A 12,500-nucleotide genomic window follows, 5' to 3' on the forward strand; every position below is an offset into this window, starting at 1 on the left:
ATTCATAAAACCCACCCAGGAATTTGTGATATTTCTCATAGGAGAATACCGCGAATGTGCGAATTTTCCGCGAATAATGCAAGGCAACGTTCCCAAGAGAAATCCGCAAATGTGTGAGTCCGCGAACCCGGAGAACGCGAATACGGGGGGTCCACTGTATATATATATCTATATATATATATATACAGTGCCCCCCCCGTATTCGCGGATTTCTCTCTGGAACATTTTCCCCGCATTATTCGCGGAAAATTCGCGCCATTCACACTATTTTTCTATGAGAAATATCCAAAAATTCCTGGTTTTTTTTTTATCAATTTCATCATAAAATGCACTTTTAGCAATAAAAAACTATTAAAAAACCAAGTATGAACATTTTTAGTGGTTTTTCTTGAGTTTTAACTAACAAAATAGCCTGTTTTTTAGCATTTTTATAGGGTTCCAAACATTCGTGGGTTCTAACTATTCACAGGGGGTCTGGTATGCATCCCCCGTGAATGAGGGGGGACCACTGTATATACAGTACCCGTCAAAAAAACTGTCGTGGTAGCGATTTCGTAAGAAAAAAACATGTTGCGTAAAAGAAAATATTAATTAAAATCAATGGTTAGATAAAAAAAAAAAAAAAAAAAAAATAAAAAAAAAAAAAAAAAAAAAAGGTTAACCACTCACCAACTCCTAGCCTAATATTTATAGGCATTCCCCGACGTTTCCGAACTTCGTTTAAGCCTATTGGGGACGGAATCTGCAAGTTTTTGCAGGAGCTTCTCGTCAAGGTTGTCCCGATACGTTTCAACTCTGTCTCTAACTTTTCAGTTGTTGTCGTGTCCAACATCCTGTAATTTCTTTTCATAATCGCCCAAAGATTTTCAATAGGCGAAATATCTGGGAATTACCTGGCCAGTCTTGTATAAAATCAATTCCACAGTCTTGAACCAATTAATATTTTGTTTCGCAGTATGCGAAGGCGCTCCGTCCTGCTGAAAAATACTTGTTTACTGAGCTCAAAAGATTCCTCCAAATTCTCGTTCAACAGTGTGTAATACGAGTCTTATTAACAGTATTGTTACGAGGTAATATTACTAAATTACCTTTACCACCATAACCAAAACAACCCCATACCATTACATAAGAAGGGAATTTCACACACGCGGCAAGGTACTTGGGGTCCATCCGGGTCTGATGTCGACTTTCGCCACACACACACTTTCCCTTATTGTCCGAAACAAAAAAACTTGCTTCGTCACTCCATAGCACTTGACGTCATTTTGCCAGAGCCCAGTCTTTGTAAGAACGTGCAAAATTTAGTCGAGTCTTCTTTTGTTTAGTGGTTATCAGCGGGCTTCTTACGCGCCTTCACTTTTGAATATTTCAAGTCTTGCTCAAGCACCGCTGTTATGGTCCCTAACAGAAGCTCCTGCCACTATATCTGGATTTGCAACCTTAAGTTCTCTGGCAGTAAGGGTCGGATTGACTTCAATATCCCTGCCCAGCCACTCTTAAACCCCTGTTACTAATGATACGTGGCCTCCCACCAAGAACTTGTAGAAGCACGAGGTACTTCCTGTCTCCATTGTCGTGGTATTTTTTCAAAATGCGCTGCACAGTTCGCTGGTTTACACCAATTTTCTTACTAATTTTTTCGTCAGTTTATAACCTTCACTGTGTAACTGCACAACTCGTACACAGATTTTTCAAATGAGGTATACCCTGTAGACATAGTACACTAGCGTACACACACACTTTCACAAGAAAATTCTGGAAGCGTGATCCAAAAAATCAGGCAGGTCACGATCGTGTCTACTGTTCATAAATCACTTAAGAACACTGACCGATAACTTTTGGTTACTTTTTCCCACGCTGTGAGTGAGAACAAATGACTCAGTTGTGTTGCCAATAGTCAGTTTCTCCCATCCGATTTTTTCCCCATAGATATGGGGGTCGCCTTATTCGCGGCAAAAAAACTGTCGCGTTTTGAAACGCGACAATTATTTGACGCGCAGTGTATATATATCTATATATATATCTATCTATCTATCTATATATATATATATATATATATATCTATATATATATATCTATTATATATATATATATCTATATATATCTATATATATATATATATATATATATATATATATATATATATATATATATATATATAGATATATATATATATATATATATATATATATATAGATATAAATATATATATATATATGTATATATATATATATATATATATATATATATATATATATATATATGGCAGTTAAACCTACGGTTCTGTTGCCAAGTAAGTGAACTGTACAATTTTTCAACTCTTGTAGACAAAAACTTTAGTTTTTACATGGAACACTGAAATATTACTGAATATATTGTCATAGATTTTTATTTTATTTTATGTCTGGAAAATAACAATGTAATTTAAACAATAGTACTATGCGCACACAAGTATATATATATATATATATATATATATATATATATATATATATATATATATATATATATATATATATATATATATTATATACATATATTATATATATACATAAATATATATATATATATATATATATATATATATATATATATATATATATATATATATATATATATATATATACATATATATACATAATATACACACACACACTTATGTGTGAGTATATTTTGTATTTACGTATTGTGTTTCTATGCTATATCTGCATGTATTAGTAGTTTAAATTACATTGTTATTTGTTGCACAAAAAAATAAGTTTATGACAATACTTTCAATAATATTTAAATTTGGTCTCCAAGAGAAAGGAGGACTTTAGGTAAAATCAAATATTTTTGAGGGTCTCCATGAGGGAGGGAGATTTTGAGGGAAACTCCAATATTCATGAGGGTCTCTAAAAGGGAGGGGGATGAAGAGAAAAGAACCAAATATTCATGGTGGTCTCCAAGGAAAGTGGGGAGGAAGAGGAGAACCAAAGATTTGTGATGGTCTCCAAGGGAGGAAAAAGAGAGAACCAAAGATTCATCATGGTATCATGGGGAGGAGGAGAGAACCAACAATTCCTCATGGCTTCCAAGTAGGAAAGAATAAATCAGTCAAGATTTTTTATAGTCACCAAGGGAGGCAGAAGAGAGAACCAAAGATTTGCCATTGTCTCCAAGGGAGGAAGAGGGAAAATTGAAGATTTTTTTATGGAATCCAAGGGAGGATGAGAGCCTAAAATTTGTCATGGTCTCCAGAGAAGGGTGAAGAGAGAACCCAAGATTAGTTTAGTCATGGTCTCCATGGGAGGTGGGGAGAACCAAAGATTCGTCATGGCTTTCAGTGGAGGAAGAACTAAAGATTTAATTTCCTCAAAGGAGGAGGGGGAGGATGATGAAAGAATCAAAGATACTTGATGGTCTCCATGGGAGGAGGAGGAGGAGGAGGAGGAGGAGGCGGAGGAGGAGGAGGAGGAGGAGGAGGAGGAGGAGGAGGAGGAGGAGGAGGAGGAGGAGGAGGAGGAGGTACCAAATTGCTCTGACAAAAATTGGGAAAATCCGATGGAAGTCCGTTAAAGATAGTTACAAGGAGTTACAAGGATTAGGATGTCTTAAAAGACTTGTTAGTCCATCTGAGGAGACATATGTGCTCACTTATCTGTAGGAGCAGGTTTTACTGTGCATTCACATTGTCGTAATGATGTCTAGTTTTCTTTTAAACTCTTCCACACTTGCTGTTTACAACTTCTGGTGGCAGTTTATTCCATGTCTCGCATATCTTGTATGTAAAGAAGTTCCCACAATGGGATGTGTTGTATCTCTTCAGTTCTAGTTTCCAACCATCATTTCTTGTCTGGTTTTCATTTAATGTAAATAAGTTACTGTCTACTTTTGTTATGTCTTTCAGTATTTTAAATGTTTCTATTAGTTGTCCTCGCAATCGTCATGTTTCTAAGCCATACATGTTCAGGCTCTCTAGTCGTCTTCGGTAACCTATTTGCCTGATGGATGGAATTAACTTTGTGGCTCTTGCTTGTACTCCTAATCTATTTATGTCTTTTCTTAGTGTTGGTGACCAAAACCGTACTGCATATTCAAGATGGGGTCTAACTATTGATGTGTAGAGCTGCAGCACAGTTTCCTTGTTTCTGTATTTGAACTGCCTCTTTATGCATCCCACTAGTTTCTGTGCCTTCTTTTCTGCTTTATTGCACTGTTTTATGGATTTTAAGCCCTTGGTAATACACTATCTACGTCATTCCCAAGCAGCATGTAGCTGGCATGAGGGTTGTTTGTTCCTATTTGTAACACTTTACATTTATCTACGTTAAAAGGCATTTGCCATTTTTTTTACCACCCTCCTATTTTCATTAGATAATTTCTTAAATTTTCACTGCATCTGGGTTTGCTACATTTACACCTAGTTTGGTGTCATCTGCAAATTTGGCTATCCTGCTAGTTAAGCCTACATCAATGTTATTAATGTAAATAAAAAACAAGAGAGGGCCAAGGACAGAACCCTGGGGAACTCTGCTTGTTACATCTGCCCATTCTGATTCTTCACCATTTATTAAGACTCTGTTTTCTATTAGTTAGCCAGTCTTCAAATAAGTCAGCTATTTCTACTACAATTCCTAGAGCTCTAACTTTTATCATCAGTTTCTTGTGTGGGACTTTGTCAAAAGGCCTTTTGGAAATCTAAGTAGAGTATGTATATCTATTGCTCTACTACTTTCGTAGATACCTAGCATGTTATGAAAAAACTCCAAGAGGTTTGACAAGCAGGATCTGTTTTGTCTGAAACCAAGTTAACTGTTTAACAATAAGTTGTTTCTATCATGATCCACAATTTGATCTGCAATTATGGGCTCAAAAATCTTGCAAACGACTGATGTTAGGCAGATTGGTCTATAATTTCCTGGCTCTTCTCTTGGACATATTTTGTAAACTTGGGGTACATTTCCTAGTTTTCATCCTTTTGGTGCCTTGCTTTGTTCAGCACTTTTCCTGTAGAGTTTATATAGGTGAGGAACTATCTCCTCTTTTAGCTCTTTAATTTCTCTTGGATGAATTCCATCTGGGACAGAGGATTTGAGCTTGTTGAGTTTGTCTATTTTGTTTATAATGTCCTCTTCTGTAAATATCATTTTGTCCAGTGGGTCTGCACCTTTATATTTAATAGCAGGTTCCAGTATTGAGGTAGTGTCTTCAGTTGTGAATACACTTGTAAAAAACTTATTTAATAACTCTGCTTTTTCCAAGTCTGAGTTCACCAGGTTGCCTCTAATGTCCCTTAGGGGACCTATGCTATTTTTTATTGGTTTCCTACTATCAACATGCGCAAAGAATTCTTTTGGGTATTTTTACAAACTGACGCATCTCTCTTATCCTCATTTATCTTTGCATTTCTTACTAATTTGTCCACCAATCTACAGAGTTCTTTATGCCTGCTTGCTTCTATTGGTGTTGGGTGTGGGTTCACTGATTTGTGCAATCTGTCTCTTTCTCTTATCTTATTTTTAATTTCCCTGTTGAACCACTCTGGCTGAGGGTTGCCATTTGTTAGTACGTATTTGTCTTAATGGTATACATCTAGACTCTAGAGCATTTTTCTGTGTATTCCTCATGAAAGGCTTCCCAGTGCTTATCTATGGCTGTGTTCTGGTCGTACTCCAGATTTTTAATGTACTCCTTTAGCTTATTTAGGTCTCGTCGATGGTAGTCTAATCTCATTCATATCTTCTTCACTTTTTTATGTTGAACATTAATTTGAAATGAGATAATTTTATGGCAGCTTTTGCCTAGATTTGTACCTACTGAAAGGTCAGATACTAGGTTATCTTCCGTTGATATGGACAATGTCTTGTATGTTGTTTCCTCTAGTGGGTTTGTCAACCTATTGGTGGAGGAATTCATTTTTTACAAAATCTAAAAGTCCCTTTCCTCCCTACGTATGATGTGGAGGTCATCGTGTCCCAATGTACTGCTGCATTGAAATCTCCCATTATTATGCAGTGTGTTGTTGTTTATCTCTTGTCCTAGTAGTGCATACAGCTCCTCATCGGACAATTGTGATTGGTGGGGAGGTCTGTACTCTAGTATTAAGAGTTATCTTCCTCCCTAGGGTGTTTATATTGATGCCAATCACTTGCATGGTTGTAATTTTACACTCTATTGGACTGAGGTGGTCCCTAACATATATATAACATAAAACCTCTACCTTTTTTATTGAGTCTATCTCTTTTGAAAAATTTATATCCAGCTATTTGTAACTCTCCTACGAAGTCTCTTGTATCCATGTTTCTGTGATACCTATTATGTCTAATTCCTCACTTGCTACCAATGCTTTGAAGATATCTACTTTGTTCCGAATTGATTGTGCATTAAACTCTGCCACTCTGAGGGACTTTTCTATCTTCTCTTTTGTCCTCGGTGGCTTTATTAGTTTCCCTTACTGTCACTGTTGTCTGCAGTGCTACTACTAGCCAACTTCTGGGAGCTTTCCAATTTCATAACTTGAAAGTTCAGTTGATTGAGGTGTTTCAAGGGGCTTTCGTTGAGAAGGTTTCCTATTATTTTTGTTCCTTCCGTATTCAAGTGAGTTCCATCTCTTTTATATAGTTCTTTATTTCCTATAAATCTGTCCCATAAGTTTACAAACCTAACACCTTTTTCTTGGCATATTAATTCCAGTCTGTCACTGATTCCAATTGCCTTGCTAAGGGAGTAATGGCTTACATTAGTTCTGGGCAAAAGTCCTATAAGAATGCAGTTATCAGTTTTCTCTTGGATGTTCTCTACAATTTTAGTCAGGTTGGCTACAAGGCCTTCTGTCTGCCCAGTTCCTCCGTCTTCTAGAAACAAGTCATTTCCTCCTCCCTGCACTATGATTTCACTTTTTCTACTACGTATTTACCTTGATTTTTTTGTACTGCCTCGGCTATCTTCTTTGCTCTTGCACCTGTGTAAGAATTTACTTTTCTCTTACTTCTGTTTTTGGAGACAAAATTTAAGCCCTGCTATTTTGCTAACGAGTCTCCGATTAAGATTGTTTTCTCTTCTGCTTTTGAGAACACGGCAAATCTATTCATTGTGTCGATTCCTTTAGGGGGACAATTGTGTTTTCTGGCTGCTATCACTCTTCTACCAACACCTCTCTTGAATTCATCATTTTTATTATTGTGAGCGTCTTTCTTTTTACCTAGTCTAGTGCTTGTTTCTGTTTCATTTCTGGTTCTGGTCTTAAGCAATTGTTTTCTAATCTCTACTATACTCTCCGTTTTCTACTATGTCATTGTTCAATTCCTGTTTTTCTTTCTTAAGGTTTGTAACTTCTCTTCGTAGGTCTCCAATTTCCTTTTCCATCCTGTCTTCTCTTCTCTTGCCTTCAAGTTTGTCCTCTGTCAACTCCTTTAGTTCCTTTGCTAAATCTTCTACTTCCCTCCTCAGTTTAGCTATCTCCTGTTCTTGCTGACAGGAGAGACAGACACTGAGACTACCTAGCTTTGATGAGCATGCCTCTTTGTAGTCTACTACACACCACTTGTTAGCACTGCATTTCGCACATGTGTGCTTTAACTTTAACTTTTCTTGAGTCATCCTTGCGTCTTGGTTTCAATATTTCTACCTGTGCTTTTAATTCTGTATTCTTTCTATTGTGACCAATTCAAAAGGAAAAAGGGGGGGGGGTGGTTGAGTACTCCCACAGTTGCCGCATCCGCTTATCCATGGACAGTTTTCCATAGTTTGCCGCTAGGATACCTTTTATCACTGCCACACTAACATACAGTCTCCATTTTGTTAGACGATCCCAAATGTGTCACATCTCCAAACTGAGCAACACAATTAGCCTAAGCAAATTATTTCTTGCCAGGAGTGAACAGCAGCATCCCTTAAATTACTAAACTTCCAACAGCCATGAACATCCAAAATCTTATGACCTGAATGCTTCTCCTCCAACCATGAAAATACCCTAGGGATGGCCACACCAGCAGGCCCCATGGGTAGGAAGTTCCACAATCAATGTCATAAAAGCTCATCTGGGGTTTTTAGTTGGCTAGGACTCCAACAAGGCACAAAAGCTCTGCAAACTCAGAGCAGTTTAGCCTTCACTTACAGGGAAGTGGTCGCAGGGGTGGTCAGTCATTACACGAGGGAGTGAGCTTAACCCTTTAATGCCGAAGGGGTATAATAAAAATTGTCTCCCGTATGCCTGGGGGTTCTTTGGGATTGGAGCGCCGAAGCGGAAATTTTTTTTTCAAAAATCAGAGCGCTAGTTTTCAAGATTAAGAGTTCATTTTTGGCTCCTTTTTTTTGTCATTGCCTGAAGTTTAGTATGCAACCATCAGAAATGAAAAGAAATATCATTATCATATATAAATAATGCGATATATGATAGCAGGAAAACAAAATTTCATATATAATTGTATTCAAATCGCGCTGTGAGCAAAACGGTTAAAGCTAATGAGTTATTTTTTTTTCGTTGTATTGTACACTAAATTGCGATCATTTTGGTATATAACACATTGTAAAACGATAAAAGCAACACAGAGAAAATATTATCACAAAATTATGCATGAATTCGTAACGTGCGGACGTAAAAAATTTTTTTTTTTTTCAAATCACCATAATCGAAATAATTGTTCTAGAAGACTTCCAATTTGTTTCGAAATTAAGATAGATGATTGAATATTTCTATACTGTAAGAGTTTTAGCTTACAATTGCATTTTGACCATTCGGACGAGTTAAAGTTGACCTATGTTGAATTTTTTTATATATTTTTTTGTATGCAAATATTTCAAACATGAGAAAAGCTACAACCTTCAATTATTTTTTTTTTGTATTCTACATGAAATTGCGCACATTTTTATATATAAAACGTCTACGAAACGCCTATATGAAATGGAGCCAATATTACAGAAATGCTACGTACGATTTTCGGATATTTGCGGCGGAGAATCCGCGCGCTAAGGAACGTTATTTTTAAAATTCACCATAAATCTAAATATTGTGCTCGAGACTTCGAATTTTTTGTTTCAAAATTAAGATAAATAACTGAATATTACTAACTGTAAGATTTTTAGCTTACAATTGCGTTTTTTCGACCATTTCGGCAGAGTCAAAGTTGACCGAACAAGGTGGTTTTTTTTTTCTATTTATCATGATTTATACGCAAATATTTCAAAAATGAGAAGAGCTACAACCTTCAATTATTTTTTATTGTATTCTACATGAAATTGCGCACATTTTCATATATAAAACTTTATGTAACAACTAATTTAAAATAAAGGTGCAAACATTACGTACAATCGGATAAAAAAATTTCTGATTTTTTTCGGAAGAATTACTGCGGCGGGACGTAAAGAAAAATTTATTTTTTCATAAATTCACCATAAATCGAAATATTGTGCTAGAGACTTCCTATTTACAAACAAAAATAAAGATAAATGATTGAATATTACTAGAATGTAAGAGTTTTAGCTTAAAATTCCGTTTTTTTCTACCATTTTGGTCGAGTCAAAGTTGACCGAAGGTTGAAATTTTGGCACTCATCGTTATTTATATGAAAATATTTCAAAACCGATAAAAGCTACAACCACGGATTGTTTTTTGTTGTATTCTACATGAAATTGCACACATTTCCATTTATAAAACTTTATGTAATGGCTAATTTTAAATGATGCAAACATTACGACAGTCGGACGAAAAAATTTCTGATTTTTTCGGAAGAGTTACCGCGCCGACGTAAGAAAAGAGGTTTTTTTCATAAATTCACCATAAATCGAAATATTGTGCTGGAGACTTCCAATTTGTTGCAAAATAAAGGCAAATGATTGAATATTACTAGAATATAAAAGTTTTAGCTTACAATTGCGTTTTTCGACCATTTCGGTAGAGTCAAAATTGACCGAAGGTTGAAATTTTGGCACTTATCGTTATTTATATAAAAATATTTCAAAACCGATGAAAGCTACAACCAGAAGTTGTTTTTAGTTGTATTCTACATGAAATTGCGCACATTTTCATATATAATACTCCATGTAACGGCTAATATAAAATGGTGCAAAAATTATGTCAGTGACGAAATAATTTCTGAGATGTGTCGCTGATGTTTTTTAGTGCGAGAAGAAAGAAATTCGCGCTTGCGCGCCTGGGTAACGATTGTAAACAAACAATGCCTTGATCCGTGAGCTCCCAGCATCCCCTAAGGCGCGTGATTCAAAAGTTTTCGCCTGGTAGGCCTATAAGTATTTTTCTGCGAATTTAAAAAAAAAAACTTTTTATATCGACGTACCATACGTCCAATCGGCACCCAACAGACAATTTATGTTGACGTAAAATACATCCAATCGGCGTTTAATGGGGCACAATAGCAACAATCCATTTCTGCATTTCCAGTTGCCAAAGCATTACTTGATGAAAATAGGGAAAATCCAATGGAAATTTGTGAGAGAGAGAGAGAGAGAGAGAGAGAGAGAGGAGAGAGAGAGAGAGAGAGAGAAATGTCTTTCAGATCTACCAGAGCAGTCTTTGACGAAAATATGGAAAATATGACAGAAATCTGTTAGAGAGAGAGAGAGAGAGAGAGAGAGAGAGAGAGAGAGAGAGAGAGAGAGAGAGAGAGAGAGAGAATGTCTTTCAGATCTACCAGAGCAGTCTTAGACGAAAATATGGAAAATATGACGGAAATCTGTTTATAGAGAGAGAGAGAGAGAGAGAGAGAGAGAGAGAGAGAGAGAGAGAGAGAGAGAGAGAGAGAGAGAGAGAGAGAGAATAATCAACTTCCTATAAAAATTCTGGGAGCAGGAGAACATTTTTAAAATTATGTTTAGTTTAGATGAAACAAACAGCTGCCAGAAACGATACTCCAACTTTTGGCGAAGAATCTTTGACTTCTAAATCAGATTACAAATTTAATACATTCCGTTGTTTCCTGTGGGAAGCCTGACAACAACAGCTAAATTCAATTAAACACGTGCTATACACTATAGGCTTGACCCTTTCACTCCTAATAAGCTGCCTATACCTTCTTGACTTAACAATTCTTTATTAATTAAAAAACATTCAAAAAAATTTATAAAAAATTAAAAAACAAAAAAAAAAAAAAAAAAAAAAAAAAAACATAAAGAAATATCAACGTAAGGAACATCAGCAATCTCATGGTCTCAAAGCAACACTTTCCCTATCATACTATAATGGGCGTAATGTCTGTCTGTCTGTCTGTCTGCTATTCAATCATGGCCAAACGGCTGGTCAGATGGGCATGAAACTTGGCAGGGTTATGGTGGGGACCCCTAAGATGGTTTGTAATGGGGTTTCATCCAACTTACCCCCCTCCTTTGTAGGGGGTGGGGGTGAGAAGGGATTCCCTGAAACGGAGCTGCTTCTGGCAGTGAAACAAGGCTGGTTATTCCTGTAGACTTAGTTACTTCACGATTTTTCATAATTTCTGTACAACTTCCCAGGAGAAAGTCGCGAATATTTCAGCTCGGACACAATAGAAGATGAAAATTATCATCAATATCCGCAAGATTTTTTGAATAACTTAAATCCATCGGGACTGCCAGTATACAAAATAATGTTGAAGAAGTATATACTGTCCGGTAATGTTGCTTCGGAATTTCGATCCTGCCAATGGACATAATAAAAAGGAAACTGACAAGTTCCTACTTTCTACTCTTTTTGGAAGACACAGGATCAGAAGAGCATTTATCAGTAGCCATAACGCACTGACATACAAATTGCGTCTTTGGAGTAACATAATGAAAAGAAAGATACTTTATTATTCGTATCACCGTGCAGAGTAATTGACAAAGAAACGAAATCGAGATAGAAAGAGAGAGCCATTTACCGACATTAACTACAATTTTATAATTTTATCTTATTATCGAAAAATGAGAGAGAGAAAGAGAGAGGAGATAATTTGTGATTTGAGAGCTAAGTAATCCGATAATCCCATCACCATCTTGTTACTTTACTTACATTGAGAGAGAGAGAGATGAGAGAGAGAGAGAGAGAGAGAGAGAATATCATTAAAAGGGGGGAAACAACAATGAATAAGAATTTCTCTGCGTTCAGTGATCATCCCTTGAATTACATTACGAGAGAGAGAGAGAGAGAGAGAGGCTATTCGTGTACTCGCCCTTATTTTAATATTGCTGAACAAATAGTACATATAAATTTTTCACTTCTGCACCCGTATTTTATCACCCATCGTAGATGGGTAAGTTTGCTAGTACCAAGTAATAACTGTAACAGGCATAAAAAATAAGAAACAGAGATCAAGATGAAGCTTTTACCTTTACAATAGTCAAATGGGTCTTCTTGCTCTTCATCATCAGAGCCCAAGATCTCCTCTCGTTCTTCCTCTTCCAAATCTCGCTCCCGCATATCCGTTCTGTTGGAGAGAAGCAAACATCCTTAGATTCCCAACTATCACTTCAGTTCAAAAATAAAACAAAATAACAAATTCTACAGTAATTTGTATTTTTTATAACATATGAACCTACACTTTCAT

At 36.1% G+C, this 12,500-nt stretch overlaps 1 protein-coding gene across 7 annotated transcripts in view; it reads right to left on the reverse strand.

Moving 5' to 3' along the window:
* LOC135215582 (SRSF protein kinase 1-like) overlaps positions 1-12,500 on the reverse strand; it is a 335,971-nt gene that overhangs the window by 114,453 nt on the left and 209,018 nt on the right. For all 7 annotated transcript variants that reach the window (XM_064250448.1, XM_064250445.1, XM_064250447.1 and 4 more), the window contains one exon: positions 12,283-12,380. In XM_064250448.1, the coding sequence (XP_064106518.1) occupies positions 12,283-12,380 (98 nt within the window). The remainder of the gene's footprint in view (positions 1-12,282; positions 12,381-12,500) is intronic.

Source organism: Macrobrachium nipponense, chromosome 5 (assembly GCF_015104395.2).
Source record: "Macrobrachium nipponense isolate FS-2020 chromosome 5, ASM1510439v2, whole genome shotgun sequence".
Classification (NCBI taxonomy): Eukaryota; Metazoa; Arthropoda; class Malacostraca; order Decapoda; family Palaemonidae; genus Macrobrachium; species Macrobrachium nipponense.